This window comes from Girardinichthys multiradiatus, chromosome 15, assembly GCF_021462225.1.
Source record: "Girardinichthys multiradiatus isolate DD_20200921_A chromosome 15, DD_fGirMul_XY1, whole genome shotgun sequence".
Taxonomy (NCBI): Eukaryota; Metazoa; Chordata; class Actinopteri; order Cyprinodontiformes; family Goodeidae; genus Girardinichthys; species Girardinichthys multiradiatus.
The window spans coordinates 19,382,941-19,404,778 of record NC_061808.1 but is presented as its reverse complement, the minus strand read 5'-3'; the positions used below and the strand labels follow the sequence as shown (position 1 = coordinate 19,404,778).

Below are 21,838 nucleotides of genomic sequence, written 5' to 3'. Positions count from 1 at the left end.
AACAACTCATTCTGCAGAAGTTAAAGGGCTTCATTTTTCTTTTATGCATCCAGATATTTTCATGTGTTTTGTTCTACAATGGGTGAGTACACTGAATGCAGCGAAGCTATATTTGTTGCTTAATTTGTTGCATTTAATGTTTAATTGCTCGGTTTATAATACCTTAGTTAACCCAGTAACTGATCTAATTGATCTGATGTAAACAACTGCTAATATATACACGTATCTATTTAAATATATGTGTGTATTTATTAATATAACAATATCTAGTCTGTCTTTAGTGAATTATTTTGAAAATCCTGTTGTGTTCGTTCTGTTTCCTGGTGGTACAGTATAATTCATGCATATGGACTCCAGTCGTGCTCCGGCATCTGGCAAAAATAGACTCTGGTTGAATTAGATGGCCGTCCGCTCGCCGCAGCACTTGTGCTCTACCATCTGATGAAAGCTGACTTTCTTCTCCTGACTCTGCTGCGTCTCTCTGTGATAGAGACTGAAATATATCAAAAGAAAAATCAGATTGTTCTGTGTTGCTGCCATTGTAGCAGCTGTCAGTTTACATGCCGGGGTTCCCCTTTGACGTCATAAAAGGTGTAGTCTGGAAATGCCTTTTTAGTGAAATTTGTAACCATATGTCTCAACAACTGTTCACTTCAGTGGCATGAATATCCCTTTTAAAGTATTCTATCACTGTTTCCATAAATGTAATTGGATTTATCTTGAATTTGATGTCACAGGCACTTTAAGTTTGCATTAATTCTGACACAGCAAAACGAAGCTACCAGCAACTTGTTTTTGATTGTTTTCATTGAGCCTTTTTATGGTTTTATGGGCTTCTGCCCCTTCCAGCTTCTGATATTTCACTCATACGCTACATGCATGTTTCTCCTAGGAGGAAACGACCAAATATTACCATCATTGTGGAACTGATGCACACATTTCCCTTTTCTGCTAGAGCTAGAGAATGCACAAATGAGATATTTTTGTTCATGTCAAACTTGAATACCATCAAATTGTTACAAACTCTCTTTGGTTCTTCTCTCTACATTATTAGCTAAATTACTGGCTGATTTATGCAACCATACCATCTGTTAGCTTTTAAATTGAATTTGCATTCGAACCGTGCCAATTTTGTACTGACCGCGCAGTGCAGCTTTTAGCAGTTGGGTTCTGGAGAGGACCTTATTGTGCTAGTGGTATGCCTTCAGATTAATGTTTGTAATGCTATCAAAGTGCTATTTAATAGTACAGAAATTGTGTTTGTCTTTATGAATGTGCCAGTAATTTATACAATGCTGCCCTCACTGATGTAGTCCATTTGTATTTACTTTGCATTCTCTCTTTATCTGTAAAAGCTAAAAAAAAAAAAAAAAGGCAAATAGACGTAAAATAAGAGTTACTTTAGCAATATAAATGCATGTTAAGCTAGGAGCAATTTTTATCCCCTGATTGAAGCTCAATCATTTTGACATCTATAGAGGTACATTTTCCTCCTTAAGGAGAATAAATGGAGTAGGTTAAACTTGCTTTTCTGTTACATCAGGCGCACATTTCAGATTCCAGCCTTAAAAAAACCATGTAATTTGTTAGATTATTGTAAGAGGGAGTTTGCTTGTATAACAAACCTGGCTGCTCAGTGTTGGTTTATATTGATTTTTGTTATTGCTGATCAAAAAGTGCCAAGTCGAAGCCAGAGTAATACATTAAAGACTTAATATGTTTAAAGGTAGTTATGGAATTGATCAGCATTTATTCTCATGATACTTGCATCAATTCAGACACTCTCCATTTTTTTCTTTAAGCTGTTCACTTGCTGCTTTCTGGTAAAATATTCTGCGCTTATTTTTGTGCTCACTTAAAGTGACTTTAGATGTTATTTCCAGCGCTCTGCACACTTGGACCGTTCAGTGTTAGGCTAGGGTGAACGGAAACCAGGTCATTTGGGCATCAACACAGACCCAATAAACGGAGAAGGGCTACAATTCTGCTGCAGGCAAAACACCAACAATTGATCCCATTTGTAACCCAGTAAAATTACAACTAAGCTATAAATCTGTTGATCCAGACTGACATTTTTGTCTAATAGTTTCCCTGTAAAATAGTTCAGTATGTTTTAGGAGTCGACCAATTCACTAAAATCTATCAGAAAATGTCGTAGGAACAAGAATAAAAAGCACAGTATATTTGGCAGGTTTAATATCAATTTAAATACTTTTCATGCTGTCCAGAGAATAGTTGTATTTGCAATATGCTTCAGGTTCATTTCTAATTCTTCTAACATATCCATCATTTTTAAAGTTTAGCATCATAAATGTCTGATGAAAGCCTTGCAAAGGGAGACACTTGACCTGTGCTTTAATTTAATTTACCATTTACTGTGAACTTTTTTTCTTTTACCTTGAAAAGAGATTAATAGGAAGCATGTGAACAAGTGATAGTTACTTTTGTTTCTTTAATGTGGCTGTAATGCACGTCTCGAAGTGCATTTTCATTTGACTGTGTGCCGTGTCAGTAGCTGCCATGTTTGGAAAGTAAGAACTGTGATTTAATGGTAGTGTTTGTGAAAAACTATTTTATGCAAGTGAGACATTTTCCAGGCTGTAAACTTGACATGTCAAAAAGATCGCATCGATTTGTTATATCTCCTGCAAGTGGGCGTTTCTATTTTTATGCAGCGTCTCAGAAATGCCTTAAATAAGGAGTTGGAAATAAATACCTGGAATTCACATCGTTGGATGTCAAACATGAAGCTACTTGTCATGTGTTTTTGTTTTGCATGAAGGATAGCGTTCGTGCAGATTTTGTGTTTTCATTCGTCAAACATAGTGGTAAATGTTCTTAAGCACAGGCATCCCAGATTCAAATAAATAAAATCAAACCGTACATAAATGTATAAAATACATTTTAAACCTTACTTTTAAACTCACAAATCTACTTTATCTCCCAGAATTTGCTGCATTTTGCTTTACAAATCTGCTTGCTGTCAGTTTGGCATAACTGTTGTTCCATGTTTTGTCACTGGTCAGTGGTTCCAAACTTTTCAAATGTCCACAGAAGCTTATGTTTGCCAAACATGATTTACGTGTTGCATAAAATTAATGTTTGGCATGTTATTTTACGGCAATCATTTATTTATAAAGCCCTTCACACAGCCAATTAAGGCAATCAAAGTGCTTTACAATTAAAAGCGGTGGCAAAACCTAGAGAGATAAACAAAACATCACATAGAACCATAAGAACAGGCAAAAAATATTAAATATATAACCTAGCTCTGCTTTAAACCTCTTCCCAACCTCATCAGTCTGGTGTTCTTTGTTCATAATGCAGTTTTATTCCCTAATGTTCTCTTACAAACTTCTGAGGCCTTTTCAGAACAGTAGGATTTATGCTGAGGTTACATTACACAGAGGTGGACTGTTTACTAGTTTCATGACTTCTGAAGCACATTGGTTACCCAGAATGTTATTTAGGGATGTTACGAGTAAAGGAGGATAAATACTTTTCGTAATAAATAAATAAAAAACCCGAAGTCTTCAAACCACTAAAATGAGACACAATAAATGCTGTTCTGGAATCTGTAAATAGCCAAAGTTCCTGAAAAGTACGAACAAAAAACGTGAAGTAGCATAAATGATTCTAAGAACCGTGGTTCCTTCACGCTAGTTTTAGCAGGAGCACTAGGTAACAATGATGTAAAAAATAAGTGACAAGGTAACTGAATTTTTTGAGTTTATTTGAGCATCTGGAGATTTGATTAATGTTCATGAAATTTGACATTTAAGTTGAAATTGATGCTGACAAAACCCCCCAAAATACTTTAAAGTGAGATTTGGCACGTGCACATTTACTAACACCCAGGATCTTGCAGCGCCGTGAACTCTGTGCTGACAGGAAAAGGAGAAAATTAAAAATGACCTGTGTTATTGACCTTTCTATACAAAGCAGATGAAATAAAAAGAATCACAGTAGTGAAAGGATAAAACATTTACATTGAGCACATTTAATTTGTAATTTCAGTTACCTGTAAGAATAAAGCTGTTGATTGGCTGGCTCTGATTTACATTTAGTGACCTCATAACTCTTATGCATTTTCTAAAACTGTGGGATATGTTCAGCTTAACTCTGCAAAAATTTTGTTCGCTACAGCAACTGTGATTAAATTAGCCACTTCGAAGCACCATTTCTTCAATTACAACCTTCAACATGATTAAAACAACCAACAAATCACAATAATTCAAAGACCATTCCCCTCAGGATCACGTCCAAACAGAACAAGACAGAGAAATTATGAGAAATGTGTAAACACTTTCGATTTAAACTAAGACGTCCCCTAAGCATCATGTAAACATGACAAATATTGGTCCATGTAGACTTTGTTTCATTCAGCTTAGATTATATTTAAGCAATTTGATTACAACAAGCAAAGATGATGCAGATAATAGTAAATGTTCAAAATGTTTTCTTGCATGTACGGAATATAAAAAGTGACATTATCATAATTTTGTTTTTATTTTTGTGCAAAATGCTTTAGTAAACTATAATTTGGCATTAATGAGAAACCTTAAAAAAGCCCCAGCTAAAAACAAAATGAAATGGATTTCCATATCTTATTGTTTAAAGTCGGGCTTGAGCTTCAGCTCAAAAATCCAGCTTACCTCTACTTGTAATACTGTGCAAAATGATCGGTTCGGCAAGTGCAAGCAGCTCCACCACCAAATAAAAAATAATATCAACCTTTCATCAAGATCTGCAAGATTCTAGTTGTTAGACATGTCTACTCATAACCCGTGATGAATAGCGCGATAAATTAAGGCATCGGACTACTTCTGAAGGCAGTAGAATTGACACCTCTTCTAACAAGACTAATTTATTTTTGCTAACTTGGCACATGAGTAGCAGGAGACATTTTAGAAGCATGGTTCGGAAAGCCAAACACTGATCTGTATGGCGAATCAGTTGCTCTGAATTTTCTGCAGTTGTGAGATATACTTTAACAAATTCGCTGGAATTTACTGGATCACTGCGAGCACTATTCTGCCCAGTTCTGGTATATATTCACTAGTGGCAGGTCTGCACATTACACACACAAACATTTGGCCCTGTGATTGGAGATGAACATGCCGCCACTTAAAAGGTTTTCTTCATGTAGATCAATAACAGTTAAAAAGTCCTAATGGAATGACTGTAACCAAGACAACTTAAGATGAACCTTTAGAGTCGTAAGAGCGAAGAACGGAGAAAGGGTAAATGGCAGCTTTAAGGCAGCAAGTTCTTTAGGAAGAAGCTACAATCTTGCAGACTTGGACGCCTTGTCTGGATTGCTCGGCTCAGTTCAGCTCGTAATCTTTGTTGCTTTAGTTGTTAACGGTGAAGTGAAGAATGGTAAGAAGGCGAATTATGCGTTACAGGTCATCATCCCCAATTCCTTCGAAAGCATAATTGCCATGAAAGTCGTCACCGCTGATATCATTTGCAGAGTTGGAAGCGCTGATCCCTCTGAGAGACACCGAGTTCAGCTTAGTCTAAACAATAAATAAAAATAAGAGATAAAAATTAAAGGATAAATCGTCAAACCTTAGTTTAATGTTGATTGGTCAGAAAAAAAGGACAGAAAAGTACTCACTGAGAGCTTGACAATTTGTTCACGGTTTGGATCAGGGGAGTCCTGCAATGCCGAAAAATAAAGTAAAAAAAATATTACCCTTTACATCTGCACTTTTATCGAAACAAACAGCCTGCTATTCCATTACTCACAAGTAGAGGGGGTGATTTCACAGCTTGCTGACTGTCAGATCGGTGGACCGAGCCATTGTGTCGCTTTCTCAGCATCTGAGTAGTGGGGGGAAAAAAACACAATACAACAATAATTGTTGCAGAATTTATTTGATTTAACTGAAATGTTTGTATTTACATGTATGATGATTTAAGCATCAGCCATCAATTTGAAAAAAGTACAGTAAATGGATTAACTGTTAAAAATGAAGCTTTCCAATAAGAATTTCAGAATCACCAAAAGCATTATTTACATGACAAGAAACTTCAATTAATTTCAAAAACAAGAATTAGAAATTGAGTGCAGAAGTTGGATTTTGTGTTTTCTCCCATCAAAGAGTCTGAATTATACATACAGGCTGAAATATATAGATACTCCAATAGAAAGTTTCAACTCCTAACACGCTTTTGTAGCTGTCAACGAGCTTGTGGCGTAACTCTGGGTAGATGTTTCAACATTTATGAGACATTGTAGAGTTCATTAATCTCTGCTTGTTTCCAGTGTAGATAAATTGTGTAAATTTTGAATAAAGCTTAATGTCAGAGCTTTGGGAAGGCCATTCCACAAACTCAATGTTAGCCTCATTTATCCAGCCCAAAACCAGTTTCGATGCACGTTTGGCATTACTGTTCCAGCTGGGACACCCAGTAATGCCCAAGTGTCATCCATGAAGCTGTTGAGAGCAGTGGAAGTCGAGTAGTTCTCCGTCATTCCTTCCACTTTGTGCAAAGCACCAGTACCATTGGCAACACAGCATGATGTCAACACCAGATTTAGAGACCAAGAAGACGTCTCAACTGAATAAATCAATCCTGAATTGTTTAAAATTTGGTTGTAGCCAGCTTTCATGCACCTGCCATAGAGACCGATACTCGGCCTACACAAGATTTTTAAAAACAGTTTACAATTTGGTTTAAAGTCCAAGTGAGGAAACCCCTGAGGCATTCCCAAGGCCAGACCAGGACCAGGCCATCATTCAGTCTGATGGTGACCTTCTCGGCTGAACAACAGTTGTGTGTCAAGATATTCCCTGCTGGCAGAATCAGAGGTGGGAGTGTGAGAACTGCATCTGCGAAGGTCCGAATTCCAACACCCAGAGAGAAGTTAGACCACAGTCTGATAGACTAAAACTAAGTCCCTTTTCAGTTTTATTGTGGTGGATCAGAGAGCTGAGACTTGATGACCAGTGGTGTCTCACTTGGGAGTTAATTGTTCCCCTTTTCTGGTCAACATTTCCTTACAGTTGAGTCATTTTCAGAAACTCAAGTTATGTGCAAAAAAACCTCGACATTGAATGTATTTTTTTTTATTCCCTTTGGCACTGCCTTTTAAGTAGTTAAGAGTTTATGCTTGTTTAGTGTCCTTACTGAATCATTTTTACATAATTGTGTGATTATGTCCGTGAGGCAGACACTTTTGAGGCTAGGCTTAAAACTTTCCTTTTTGATAAAGCTTATAGGCAGGTAGAATGGCTTAGGTTATCCTGAGCTATCTCTTTAGTTATGCTGCTAGGCTTAGGCTGCTGGAAGACATAATGACCACTTACTGCTACATTCTCCTGCTACTCTCCAATTTTGCGTTATTTGCTGTTATTTCAGCTTTTAACTTAATGTTCTCTCTCTGTTTTTTCTCTTTCTAGAAGCTACATTTGCCCTGGCTCTGTGTTTAGCTGTGGCACCTACCTGGAGGGGACATCAGCTGAGCTGCTGCTGAGAACCACCTAATGCTCACCTTGTACAGATGATACACTTGGCCCTGTCTTTCAGTGTTTAACCCTGTCTCTCCTAGACCTAGTCACAGTAGAAGCTCAGCCAGTAGCTAACTGTAGGTGCTTTCTTTCATACTCTAGACTTAAAACTCTAAACTGGCTCAGAGTTCATCTGCTTAGCTGTCTTTCTCTCCTAAATGTAGCCACTAAAGAAGCTACAACCATTAATGTTTTACTTTTCTTTCCCATAGAAAGTACTGCTGGATCAGTGCTTCTGTGTTCTTTTTGTCTCTGTTCTCTCAAACCCCCAGTCGGTTGTGGCAGATGGCAGCTCACACTAAGCCTGGTTAGGAGGGATTTGGCTTTTCCATGTGGGAAGCTGAAAATTAAAAATAAAATGTAAAGGTGTCCAATTATTGGTTGCTCTTTCTTGGCAAGACGCTCATTAGCCTGTGATGATGTGAAACCTGCCTCACTATGAACATTGACACAGGTATATCCAGCATTTTCAAGCTCATAGTAGTCTTGAGCCTCAGTAGCTGCTGAGCCGTTTCTGAGCATCTTAACCAATTTTCTTTCCTCTGAGGGTCAAATGGTTAAAACATGGAAACAATTAGGTGTTCTAACCAAATAATTATAACAAGCAAAGATCAAAACTGATTTTGAGATAGATAAAAAGGGTGACATTAAGCTTATTATTAACTTTCCCAAACCCCGATCTTAACCCCGTTGAAAGATTATGGACTAAACAGAGGGGAATGTGTTAGAAAACCAACATATTTAAATGAACTCTGCCAATTTTCCCCAGAAGAGTAGTCAAATATCCAAACAGAGTTTTGGGAGGAGCTTGTTCGTGATTACAAAAAGCACCTGGCCAAGATGCCACTAACTAAGAGGCATTTAACCAAATATTATTGGGGTGTATGTGTACATATGAACCTGTATGTATAATTCTGCCCATGCGAAGATCAGAGAAAATCCACAACAAATTCAAATTTGTGCCCCCAATTCCTCTTTCTACAACTCGTCAAAATAGTTGGGTCCTGGGCATGGCGCTGATGGTGTAGGGGTTAGCGTGCGACCACATATAGAGGGTACAGACCTCGAAGCGGCCGTCCCGGGTTCGAGTCCCGGACCCGGCGACCTTCGCCGATTTTCTCCCCCTCTGTTTGCTCCTGTCTTCCTACTATCAAAATAAAGGCCTCTAGTGCCAAACAAATTCTTTAAAAAAAAAAAGTTGGTTCCTATGATCATTTCACTTTTAAAAATGCCTCTTCAAAGCCCCAAAGTGAATACTACATCCATCCATGATGAGTGTTAACCTTTTAGTGTGCACTAGAAATACAAACTGTTTGATGAAAATAAATCCATATCATTTTGCCCAAAAGAGAAGACATTAAATATATGGAAACCATTTTTTTTTTTCATACAAACCTTCTTTATACTGCCACCCGACTTCTTTACCATTAGCTCATCCACCATAGACTGAAGGCAAGTGCTCATCATGATGGCCTGAAATGAGTACAATTTTATCAACACAACGAATATAAAAAGTACAACAATAGGAGTCATTCTTGCACCTGGTAGGCTAAGCCTAATATATGTAATTGTTGTTCCCTTTGCAAACCTGTCAAACTAATAGCTTTTGTGCTTTGAAAAAAATCCTACAGCTTTTTACAGGCTTCACCTTCAGAACAATGTCTTTATAAGAGAGTCAATAAAACAAAGAGGGACTAAATAAGGAAAAAGAACATGAGAGAATGCATGGTTTTTATTGTACCTGTAGCCCTCACATTAAGCTCACCAGGCTCCTCCTACCTGCTGGCTGGTGATGGTGACCCACTGGAGGCGATCCTTGCTCATTAGATACTCGAAGGCGAGCTCCAGCTTGACCTCGCATTTTGCCGAGTTGCAGGGATTACTTGTACCATTTGATACAGGGACTTGCTGCAGAGTTAGAAAGAAATAAAAACAGAACATACCAATTTTACTTTGTTTATCTGTGAAAATCAAGAACACATAAACACAACCCTGAGTGTAGGACCTGTTTTTGGGACAACTTGTTTAGATACTTTCATCTTCAACACTATTTTTCTTTTAAAATTAAAACCACGTTTCCAAAATCCCGGAAATCAACTTTTCAAGAAGCTGGGCTCCTCACTAACAACATTTCTTCTATGGAATGCTAATCAGACCCACAAAGACAATACACAGAAGACAAACAAATGCAACAACACACTGGTTCTATGTAATCTGAGATCCCGCTATTGAATGGAGTTGCAGTGCCGCACTAAATGAGATGCTTGAGATAATTTGTTGGACAGGAAAGGGCTCATTAAAATGACTTTGACCTCTGAGAGTGAGCTCAGGAAATAATCACCCTGCTGGGCAGTGTCGGGGCTCCCAGTGTGTAATCAGCCGGGCCAGGAGACATTTAGATGTTATATGGTGTCATGTGTCTAGATCTGTGTGCAAATTAACTTTTGGAGAACCCTAAACAGATTGTCTGATAAACATGATGACTAGTTACATATGAATGTGTTGCAAAAGTAAACCATCCCTATTTTAATACAGAATTTTATCTGCAAATGCTTGTTGTTCTAACAGCAGCGAAGGTTATGTAGGGAGTAATCAGCAATTTTCTCACTGTAACAAAAAGGTCAGGTTACTGAGTGAAGAAGACTCAAAGATGGCTGTTTTCAGTAGCGCTGAGGTGCTAATAAATGAGGTCAGAGGAAGCATAAAGATCTAAGTCATTTAAAAAAGGAAACTGTGCATAGCTTTCTACCGGGGTGTGGCTGCTGTTCCTTCAGCCTGTTGCTTCTAAACAGAAAGTGACACTTTACAGCTAAGCTGCTCAGTTTTTTTTAAGCTTTCATCGTCTGTGTCAAGAAAATGTTGGCAGCCTTGTGGAAATCTGAGTCAAGGTAAGAATCCAGATTCTCTATTTTTTATATTGACTCAAAATCAGTCAGTTACTGCCAATAAACTGCTTGATCTTTCAAACTGGGTTCTTTGATTATTTCATGTGCTCTAATTAAAGATGTGTGTTGGTACTATGCCTGAACATATTTTGTGGTTAATTTGCTACTACCCCCAACATTGTGCACCATTTAATGATTTTTGCCATCTCTGATCATGCAGCACAAACAAGTTTTAAAACTCTTCATAGAAAGAAAGAACGTGCAGTAGCCTGTCCTGTCTGAATAGAAACTCAATTCTCCTCTTTTTAGAGACACCTGTGCAGAATTTCTTTTTTAACCTGCAGTTTTTTTCTCAGGCTTACCTACTTCTCAGCAGAGAGAAAACGATTACAGAAAACTACACAAGACCCCTATTTGGGTCCAGATCCGGACTGCGGCCTATCACTTGGGGACTTCTGCTAAAGGAATACACACCAGCGTTTCCCCTACCATGATCCAAGAGGGGCACTCCCCCCGCCAACAAGACCGCTTGCCTCCTCAAGACAAATCACGACATTTAAATGATTAAACCTCTGTACGAGTTTACATGTTACTGATTTAACGCAGTAGAAAATAAACTATATTGTTTCCAACTTATGGCAGAGGAATACGGCAATTGAAGCCTCGATATAAGGCTGCACCGTGCAGACCCACACAGGAGAAGCAGGAAGGGGTAGAACACGGAGAAACGGACCCCCTTTCTCCAATAGTCAGGTACATTTTATTCAAAAGCGTTATAAAAACTGATCAGGGTTTCTCTAGAGATATTTGAACTACAGGGGACTTCTCAACACGTGTGTAGGAAAATGGTTCGACATAACATAAGTCAGATGGTTTGGGAAAGAAATTAACTGGTTCTCTTTATGGATGGGAAATTGCTTCCATGGAGAATTTTGACTGCACACAAAGTCAACAATATTCAACAGGATGCAGGTGTGCACATGTTTTCATTCAAGGATCAAGAAAAGATTTCATGACTAGAAAGGATTTATCTGCAGACCCAAAACCCCTGGTGGGCCTCAACACTTAGACAGGTCAGGTTGCAGTTAGAAAAAAATTGAAAAAAAAAAAAAAAAGAAAAGACACCTTTTGCGCACAGATGAAACAATGGAGAAGAGGGAGGTTTAAAAGACAGCACCTTTTCTTTTTACTTGCTTAAGTTGCTAAATTTCTATATAAAGAATGAATTAAATGTGAAATGCACTTCAAAGAAGTAGCAGCTGTTAAATTTAAAAAGCCTAGAATGCTGCAACTGATCTGGCTCTGAACAAACCTTGCCTGTCGCTTTAAGAAAACAAAATAACAATACAATTTTTTAGGGGAAATTGACAGATTCTCTCTGGTTTGCACAAACACACGTTCCACTTACAGACGACGTGACTCGCCAGCACCTCATACGCGTGACCTTAAAGCTTCCCTCCTTCATCTGCTCATTAGGCAGCTTAACGTGGAAATTCAGCTCGTTGTTGCCAGCGCTGACAATCACTTGGCAGCCCTTCTCGGGGAAGTCCGTGATGCATGGATCAAACTTTAAGTAGCCGTAATATTTCAGGGTCTGGCCTAGATGGATGAACTGGGAAGAGGGATGCATAAAAAATGGAAACCCAATTAAAAAAGGCTAATGAATTAAAAAATAAGAGGAAAACCTGGCCAAACTGCACACCAGCGTCCATTAGAGGCATATTGTCCTTAAAAAACAGATTTATCTTTGGACAAAGACATTTCTAAGCCTCAGCTGGATTTAAGTGACACTGTAGTGGAAAAATCATTTCAAGAAGAAATCCTTACTTCTTTCTTGGAGCCTTTCTCCTGCAGTGATTTTAGCTGCCTGTGCTGGTCTTTGTTGACGAGAATCCAGCCTCGCTCAATGTCAGACACTGTCTGGGGAAGCAAGAGAAGGAAGATAAATTCCTCTCAACAAAATTCCAAACTTTTCCTGACTCAAATTTCCTGAATTATTGGCAAATATTTCTCCCATTGTCGGATTTTAAATATAGAAACTGCAAAAACTACAACATATAGTCTAGTACAGAGATAGCTTTGACTAAAAATGATCAATGCAAGCTATAATGTGGTAGATGAAAAAAAAATACTGACATCATGGTAACTATGCGGATCTTTTATACATCACCAATATAAAAGCACACTTATTTTAGGAAAGTCATATTTGGTCATGTTGACACGGTGGAAAAAGGAGTAAGGTCTGGAAATAAACATATTTTTGAAATACTTAACATTCCTTTCATATTTATCCAGACATCTTTCCACACACTGGTGGAACTCTGGCTCCTACCTGGGCGTACAGCAAATTCAGGCCAACTCTGTTGTCCATGACATCACCATCATACGCCATGTCCCAGTAACTGAGAAAACAAAGATCTTGACAGATTAACAGCTTAACATACAGAAAAGCTAAAACAATGATTACCACACCAGCAAATAAAGTTTATATTTCCAGTAAATCACCCAAAAAGAAGATGAATATTTGTATTTGGACACTCAAACGGGTTTAATTAAAGTAAACCAACACCTGGAAGAAAAAGACAAGACACTAATGAACTTCATTTACAGAAAAATCAAATACTGATGCTAAGTAAAGTCAGATACAATAAAAAACATCTCTTCCTGCCTGGGATTTTGGTGTTTTATTTCAACTATTCACTGATATGTGACTGACAAATGTCTCATACTCGATCTTTAGTTTTATTTAAGCCATACATGTTTTCTAGCTACTCGTCTAAACTTGCCCAAATCAACAGTCGAGGCAGCAGTTAAAATATGTCAAACATCTGGAGGAGGATAGTAGCATGGGGGGCAATAATTGTGGAGCATCCTGTATATTTAACATGTGTAGTGGTTAGAGAAGTTGCTTTGAAGAACCTGACAGTGTCGGCAATTTAAGAGAGAACGGGGGAGGAAGAAGGGGAAGCAGAACAGAATTAAAAAAGGAGTTATTTGTTTTTACTGCCAATAAGAGTAACAGAACGTTTTGAAATAATATATTCCTTTTCAAATCATGGATAAAATTATATAAAAACAACGAGTGTTTTGAAGAAAAATCTTTCTTAATTTCAGTATTTAAAGATAAAAACTTTCTGATCCTCTTTAACCTCAGCCTATCCGGTAATCTTATACACTATGGGGTCTGTTTATCCTCCTCCTCAGCTCGTTAGTTCTACATTCATTCTTCCCTCGCCTCCCTACAACATGAAACTAGGTCAGCAGGGCTGAGACTTTACTTCGGGGAGAAAGAAGGTAAACATCCTGTGTACCTCTGCAGTCAGCAGGAGGCCGGGTGACCACAGAATCACAACGAAGTTAAAATAATATGTTGTCTTGACAAAGGGAGAAGGCAGACTTCTGACTGTACAGAGGAATATGTATTTGTTCCAACCCAGGGCGGTTTGTTCATATTTTTGTATTTTGATAATATGCAGCACAAGGAATAACTCCTAAACGCACGTAGCAGTGGTGGAGGAATTTCCAGTATGCCAAAAGAAACATGGCGAACCGGTTGTTGCATGCTGCTAGGTTGAAAAAGTATGTTTTTAATTCTAAGCTCTTACATTTAAATACATGTAGCCTTAGATAAACGGGAAAATATATGTACATTGTGTCAGTATTTCACCCCCCACCTCATATTTAACTCAAGAATACTTCAATATGCAAAAGAGGAAGAGGTTAACTTTATGATTTGAAGTTGCCCAATTCCTGTGGTTGTCAAATTAGTCCAATACATTGACTTTGTAGAACAGTGCTCAGCAGTTGGCATGAGCTTGTTTTCCTTTTAACATCTATAAGCTCCTTCCGATTTTCTCTAAATATGTTCTTTAGTCGGTCCAGAGGAAACTGGTTCTGAAGTCATTTGTTTAAACCTAAGTCATGCTGTCCTGTTGATTTTAGAGAGAATCTTTCCAAACAAATTATATTGTTTAGTCTTCATATTGAAGTACTGCCACCAGCTTTAGCTCTGAAAAGAAGTTGACCTCAGACTCTAACAAGGTCAAAGTTCTTTTTTTAGCAGGTTGCACTGCAGTTTAGCTTCAGGGTGAAATATGCATGGATTTCTAGTTTTTTGTATGTTTTCCATTGGTCGATGCATTAGTTTGAATACAGACAATTTATTATACAACATATTTTAGCTACATTTTAATATTTATTACGTTTCATTCTCTTTTTGACATTGTAGATGCTAACAGAGACTCTACTGAAAAGAATTTCATTACATTCTGTACAATAACAATAGAGCTTCTTCTTCTTGTGGGTCATCCTTCACATGATTAGTCTAAGCCCCACTCCTAAACTGATGAAGAGCAGTAGTTCCTCTCTTAAATCATTGCCAATGTCATTCCTTCTCTCCATTGTTTTACCACACCCAGCCTGACCAAGTGCCCCAACTTCCACTGTTACCAAGGCCTTTACCAGCTGTGGACATTAAAGGAAAAAAGTCCATCCAAGAAATCTTATTGATAAGCTGAGTTTTAATCCATATCATCTGTCATTAATTAATTAATTACATTTGCATCCAAGCAGTCTTTTGCAATTGCAATGTTGATATTGTGATAATGTTTACATATGTCTACATGTTGTGCAGCTCCAGTTAAGACTTATGTTACTTGCAAAACCTAATTTATTTACCTAAAACATTTAGTTCACTTGCATAATAACCTAGATACTTAACGTTTTTTCTTTTGGCTGTAGTATATATACTTTTACACCCAGATTATCCACTTTTCATACAGCTGCTGACAACAGGTTTTACTCAACTATTCCTGTATTTTAACCAAACTTCCTTAGATAAAGACACATCCCATGACAAAGGAACCGTTAGTGGAAACCCTAACAAGAACCTTTTGATATTTATTTCTTCAACAACCTACGCTAAGCCCATTTCAGGAGCAGAATTCATTAGTGGGTTTTTGTTGAATGTCTGCAAATGATAAAAGCCAGTAATGAACAAATGTCAAAATTTAACATGAGACTAAATGAAATATAAGAGAGTCAGAATGGAGAGTCAGATATTTTTTAGAGTCTAAAATTGAGATAAAATTAAAATGTAGGGTTTTTATGATCCTACAGATACTTTGAATGCTCAATTCTTGCAAAAACAGATGTTTTGTTTGTAGCGTTTTACTCAACGTTTACATTTTATCTCTTACAAAAGAAGGTTGGGACCTTGAAAATATTACATATTCATGGGTAGTAATTAAGAAATATACAATTATATGCATAGTATCATTGATCTCATGAATTAATGTCATGTCATGAAATGTCAAGTCTTTTACTGACTTGGAGAACTCCTTGCAGACAGACACCAGAGTATATCAGAGACCTTCTGCATCCACATGTCCCTGGCAGATCTCTGAGGTCCTGTGACCAGGGCCTGCTGATGGTCCCCCATATTAAATGGAAAACTAAAGTAGACAAAGCCTTCAGTTCAGTGGCCCCCAGATGGACATGAGATTGGTGGGCTCTGTGGTCTCTTTTAAAAAAGGTCACATGTTTTTAAATTTGCATTTTATTAAAATTTCTTGGGTTTTTTATGTATTGTTGGCACTCGTGAAGCATTTTGTGATTTTGTACCTTGAAAGGTGCTATATAGATATAATGTTACTTCATTTCTGGTGCATGTTTGTGTCATTTAATATCATTTAAAAATAAGTCTTAGCTAAAAGGGTGGTCATATAAATGTTTGCTTATTATTTATGGACTTTAAATAAAGTAGTTTATGTAAACCTGCAAAGTAAAAGTGTTGTTTTTCATAAATGTTTGTAACCAGTCCACTTCTCAGGTAATAATCATAGTTTTAAATTTAGAAATCTCAAATGCTGAAACTACAAATTTGCATTTTACATACCATTCTTTTGCATGTTAAATGTCTTAAATAAACTTTTTAATTATTAGAATGCAGAAATGCACTCAGCTGCATTTTATAGTAAAAATAGGTAGGATGGCATGCATCTCTAGCTATCATTACCCGTCTTCTGTTCTCAGAAGAACATTCAAGGCATAGATGAATGTTCTGCACACAGGTTTAGGCTTTCTCTGTAATAAATATTGCAAATCAAGCAGACCAGAGCTAGAAAGTCCCTTCAAGAGGTCATACCTCTTGCAAAATGACAGACTTTGTAAGTGTTGCTGCATGATGAAATGAAAGAGGAAGCATGTGATTTGGAACAAAAGGTCATTTCATGTCACTGTCTTACCTTTACTTCTTCTAGGTCTAAAGGTCTACCATCAAACCCTGTCCCTTCTAGCATTGATAAATACTGCCCAGTACAAAAAACCGAGTTCCCTACTCAAATTATTTGCAGCTTTGAAAATAACTAATGTCAGATATGCAGCTCCAACTTTAATTTAAATTACATGGAGAAAGAAAAATGTCCTTGTTTTTTAAATGGACTAGATAATCATTTTTGAGTAAAGAGTTCTGCAGAAGGACATGATCATAAGGAGAACAGGAGCTCAGTACCTTTTCCGTAAGACTATGTGATAATCAGAGCTTTGCAGGCTGGTAATCGATATGTAAGGCAGCTCAAAGTCCTGGAGCTTCCGGACAACTGAGAGGGACACAGGAAAGAAAAAAAAAACAGGTAGAAACATCTTAAGTCTCAAGGGCAAAAGTAGTGATGGCAACCAGAAACAATCAGGGAAGGTAGGACGCCATCTGGACTGCGCCCAGGTGGAAAAAAACCTGAAAGAATTCAAGCATATTTCCAGAAAACCTATAACACAAAATCATGTTTGTATGATTGAAAACAAAACTTTTTGAGATCCAAAACCTGCAGCTTTGAAATTAAACAGTACAAGTTTTGCTCGCTGTTCTCTTTTCTTCTTTACTGCAGATATATTTTAATATGGCTGCAACGTAATCTTATAACTACAATAAACAAATCAGCGAAGAACTTTTTTAGCTTGTTTTACTGTACCTGTATCATAGGGTTGTAACTGGCCCACTTTTTCCAGTGAAAGACACTTAACACCACCACAAATGCTAATATGTGCAGCTCTGGATTTTAAAATGTCTTGTTAATGATAAATTCTTTGGCTGTAGTGGTGTCCCGAGTGGCCAGATATCAGCTGCATTTATACTGCATTTCATTTATTTTTTTATGTATAATTTGCATGAAGATCCAAGATGCTGTTTAAAAGAAAATCATTTTACAGACTGGAGCTAAATCAATATAAAAGTCTTTAAACAGCCAATAAGGGTCTGATTCTTTTAAACAGAAACCTTATTTTTTTTTAAAAACAACTAGGTGCAGTCAGTACTTAATTCTGATGTCACAGCCCTATTTTGGGGTTAAATCTAGCTTTTGAACTTTTCTCTTAACCAAATTGTACTGTTTGTATTCTGTCTTCTGATTTCTAAGAATATGTATTTTACCAACTGCCTGCTCTGTGCCTCAAGGCTGGTCTTTGGACAAAAGGGTGTAAACATCTTCTGCTTTTTTCCAAGTTTAGTCTATTTTACATTTAATGATAATTTTGAGGTTTTGAGCTTAAAGTAAAACAATCAAAAAATAAATTTTCCTGACGTTCGTCAGAAAATAAATGAACGAGTCAACCAATGTTATTTTTCACCAGCACTTTTACTGAGCAATTCTCCTGTAAATATATGCCTTTATTAAAACAAATAAATGGAAGAAGCTAAAATATAAATAGTGTTTGTAAATTCTCTGCTGTGGTTTAATTTGTAACTCACATGTTAGATTTTCATCCACCCCTTCCCGGACTAAGAAGAGACTGAAATATCCGGCGAGGTCGTCTGGGAGGTCGAGCTTTGTTGCAGCAGCCTGATGACAGGTGAAACAGGTGAGGCTTGTTTCAAACTTCAACCGAGTTAATAAAGTATTTCATTTCGTTTGTTAGTGAAGATTTAAAAAGCCAGTGTTTCTGTGATCTGACCATCCTTACAGTGGCAGGGTTGAAAGTAGAGAGCTACAATGAATAATGTGTACATATGTGTATTCAAGATTATTTACAACACAAACATGAAACGTTTATGACGTTTATTGCTATAAACTATATAAGAGCATGTCATGTGTTCTGATGTGTTCATATAATTATTTCACCTCTTAACCGGATTTATCTGAAGCAAAACGGATTCAGAAAAGAGCAGCATGTCTACAGTAAATGCTGTGGGCAACTGCTGAATTTCTGAGGAAACCTAAAGCAGACATCTTGACACTTTTAGTCTTCAAAGTAAGAACAAAAACAGAGAAAAACTTGGCTTGTTTTGGTACAGCAGGTACACAACATTGTGCTTTGAGCCCTGCCCATGGGAGCAGAGGTTAACTGTGGTTAAACTTTTATAAAAGCTTGTCAGAAGCTTGAATCCACAGTGTTGTATCTCCAATGACTTTTTGTAGCGTTCATATTATTAGGGTTAATACAAAAAGGATATTTTATCTTTTCTATGCAATACATGAGTGTCATGAGCTCTGGTTTGTTTGCCCTTGTGTCATTTTGTTTTGTTTGTGTACTTTAGTGAGACATCAGAGGTTTTATAGGATCGTTTAAATTTGGCTTTTTTTCTAGAAAGATTTATGAAAGTGAACAGGACTAAATTTGATTTATGGTATATGTTGGCTTCAAGCTCACACAGAGTCTAAAGCAATTTACTAGATCTGACAGAAAGAGAAGAGTTTAAACTCCTCCGGCTCAAGACACAACTAGGTGTGATGTAGAATAAAATGGAGAAAACTGTTGGCGTGAAAGGTGATGCTCCTTATATCAAGATGTCTGCCCATTTTTTTTACAATCAGCACCATTACGTATTTTCAGCACATAAAAACACATTTGCTTTAAATTCGTTTGCTTACAAAAGTCTTTTCAGGAACAGATGAAGAGTTACGTTTTACTTACATCAAGAACTTCCTCTGTCTGATCTGAAGTCAAAATGTTGACCGTAACCTTCTGACCATTAGACAGGCAGATGTCTAGGGCCACCTCTTCTGTGGGAATCTGCTGCGTCTCCTGTGGGAGCAACACAAAACAAACCAGGCGCTAATTCAGCTCCATGGGTAGGCTCTGTGTTTACATTCCTGTCTTTAAAAAGCAAAACCACACAGCCAAATGAATGAAAATGCTGAGGGCTGATAAATAGCTATCAGAGCTGGAAAGCAAAAGCTTTGACTCTTCAGTAAAACTAATATTCTCCACATCTACTACAGCTGCAGTGAGATTTCCACATCATTAATTTAGGGCTTTTTCTATTAAATCCACAAAATCAAAGTTGACCAAACATGTTTCTTTAAGTTGAGGCTTGGGCTTTGTAGAGTCCATTCCAGTTTGCCTGCCTTATCCATCTTCAGGTTCATTTGCTGTTGGCTTTGGATCAGTGTCCTGCTGGAAAACCCAACTTTCAAACCGCCTAAGCTGTTTGAGCTGAGGTTAAAGGCACTTTTGGGAGTCGTCTTATTGCATCATTCCTTTCCCATTGTTCAAAGCACCAGTGCCCCTGGGAGTCAAACAGTCCCACAGCATGATGCTGCCACCCCAATGCTTTACAGTTAGTAAAGCATTCTATGATTTAAAAGCCTCATCTTGTGTCTTCCAATCATCCTCCTCGTCACTGTCCCCAAATAGGTACATCTTGATCTCATCTAACCAAAAAACCTTTTTCCCAGCAGGCATTTGACTTTTTAATGAGAGGAACTGCAAATTCCAGTCATGCTTGAATGTGTCTATTGTGGGGCAGAGCTTATTACTTGCGTTTTAGTCCATGAGGACAGCAAAAATGTTTGCATCTTATGTAAATCTATGACTCTTCTTGAATCGGTGAATTCAACTGTCGTTAACCAAGTTTAATCCAATCCATATCATTTTAATTTTGTCAAAGCTAAACTCCTGTCTGGATTGTATGATCAGGAACAAGGAGTTAAAGGGTTTTGACCCAAAGACAACCTTCAGCACCATTTAATACAGGTCCTTCTCAAAATATTAGCATATTGTGATAAAGTTCATTATTTTCCATAATGTCATGATGAAAATTCAACATTCATATATTTTAGATTCATTGCACACTAACTGAAATATTTCAGGTCTTTTATTGTCTTAATACGGATGATTTTGACATACAGCTCATGAAAACCCAAAATTCCTATCTCACAAAATTAGCATATCATTAAAAGGGTCTCTAAACGAGCTATGAACCTAATCATCTGAATCAACGAGTTAACTCTAAACACCTGCAAAAGATTCCTGAGGCCTTTAAAACTCCCAGCCTGGTTCATCACTCAAAACCCCAATCATGGGTAAGACTGCCGACCTGACTGCTGTCCAGAAGGCCACTATTGACACCCTCAAGCAAGAGGGTAAGACACAGAAAGAAATTTCTGAACGAATAGGCTGTTCCCAGAGTGCTGTATCAAGGCACCTCAGTGGGAAGTCTGTGGGAAGGAAAAAGTGTGGCAGAAAACGCTGCACAACGAGAAGAGGTGACCGGACCCTGAGGAAGATTGTGGAGAAGGGCCGATTCCAGACCTTGGGGGACCTGCGGAAGCAGTGGACTGAGTCTGGAGTAGAAACATCCAGAGCCACCGTGCACAGACGTGTGCAGGAAATGGGCTACAGGTGCCGCATTCCCCAGGTCAAGCCACTTTTGAACCAGAAACAGCGGCTATCAGGAGATTTTGGAGCACTTCATGCTTCCATCTGCTGAAAAGCTTTATGGAGATGAAGATTTCATTTTTCAGCACGACCTGGCACCTGCTCACAGTGCCAAAACCACTGGTAAATGGTTTACTGACCATGGTATCACTGTGCTCAATTGACCTGCCAACTCTCCTGACCTGAACCCCATAGAGAATCTGTGGGATATTGTGAAGAGAACGTTGAGAGACTCAAGACCCAACACTCTGGATGAGCTAAAGGCCGCTATCGAAGCATCCTGGGCCTCCATAAGACCTCAGCAGTGCCACAGGCTGATTGCCTCCATGCCACGCCACATTGAAGCAGTCATTTCTGCAAAAGGATTCCCGACCAAGTATTGAGTGCATAACTGTACATGATTATTTGAAGGTTGACGTTTTTTGGATTAAAAACACTTTTCTTTTATTGGTCGGATGAAATATGCTAATTTTGTGAGATAGGAATTTTGGGTTTTCATGAGCTGTATGTCAAAATCATCCGTATTAAGACAATAAAAAACCTGAAATATTTCAGTTAGTGTGCAATGAATCTAAAATATATGAATGTTAAATTTTCATCATGACATTATGGAAAATAATGAACTTTGTCATAATATGCTAATATTTTGAGAAGGACCTGTAGATTTAGGTGAATGCATGGTATTTGAGCCTGCATGTATAACTATGGCCTTGTGTGAATTATTAAATAGCCACAATAAAACTGAACTTGTGCACCTATTTCTTGATTTTAAGTTATTAC

The 21,838-nt window shown here is 37.7% G+C and overlaps 1 protein-coding gene across 1 annotated transcript in view; it reads right to left on the bottom strand.

Annotated features, from left to right (window-relative positions):
• Positions 1-3,716: 3,716 nt before the first annotated feature.
• The window catches only part of snx17 (sorting nexin 17), a 32,359-nt gene continuing 14,237 nt past the window's right edge, over positions 3,717-21,838 (bottom strand). The window contains exons 5-15 of the mRNA XM_047387293.1: positions 19,313-19,423; positions 18,150-18,240; positions 16,917-17,004; positions 12,738-12,807; positions 12,233-12,325; positions 11,814-12,017; positions 9,300-9,428; positions 8,916-8,993; positions 5,755-5,829; positions 5,624-5,665; positions 3,717-5,522 (exon numbers count right to left, since the gene is read on the bottom strand). Coding sequence (XP_047243249.1) covers positions 5,403-5,522; positions 5,624-5,665; positions 5,755-5,829; positions 8,916-8,993; positions 9,300-9,428; positions 11,814-12,017; positions 12,233-12,325; positions 12,738-12,807; positions 16,917-17,004; positions 18,150-18,240; positions 19,313-19,423 — 1,101 coding nt within the window. The 3' untranslated portion in view covers positions 3,717-5,402. The remainder of the gene's footprint in view (positions 5,523-5,623; positions 5,666-5,754; positions 5,830-8,915; positions 8,994-9,299; positions 9,429-11,813; positions 12,018-12,232; positions 12,326-12,737; positions 12,808-16,916; positions 17,005-18,149; positions 18,241-19,312; positions 19,424-21,838) is intronic.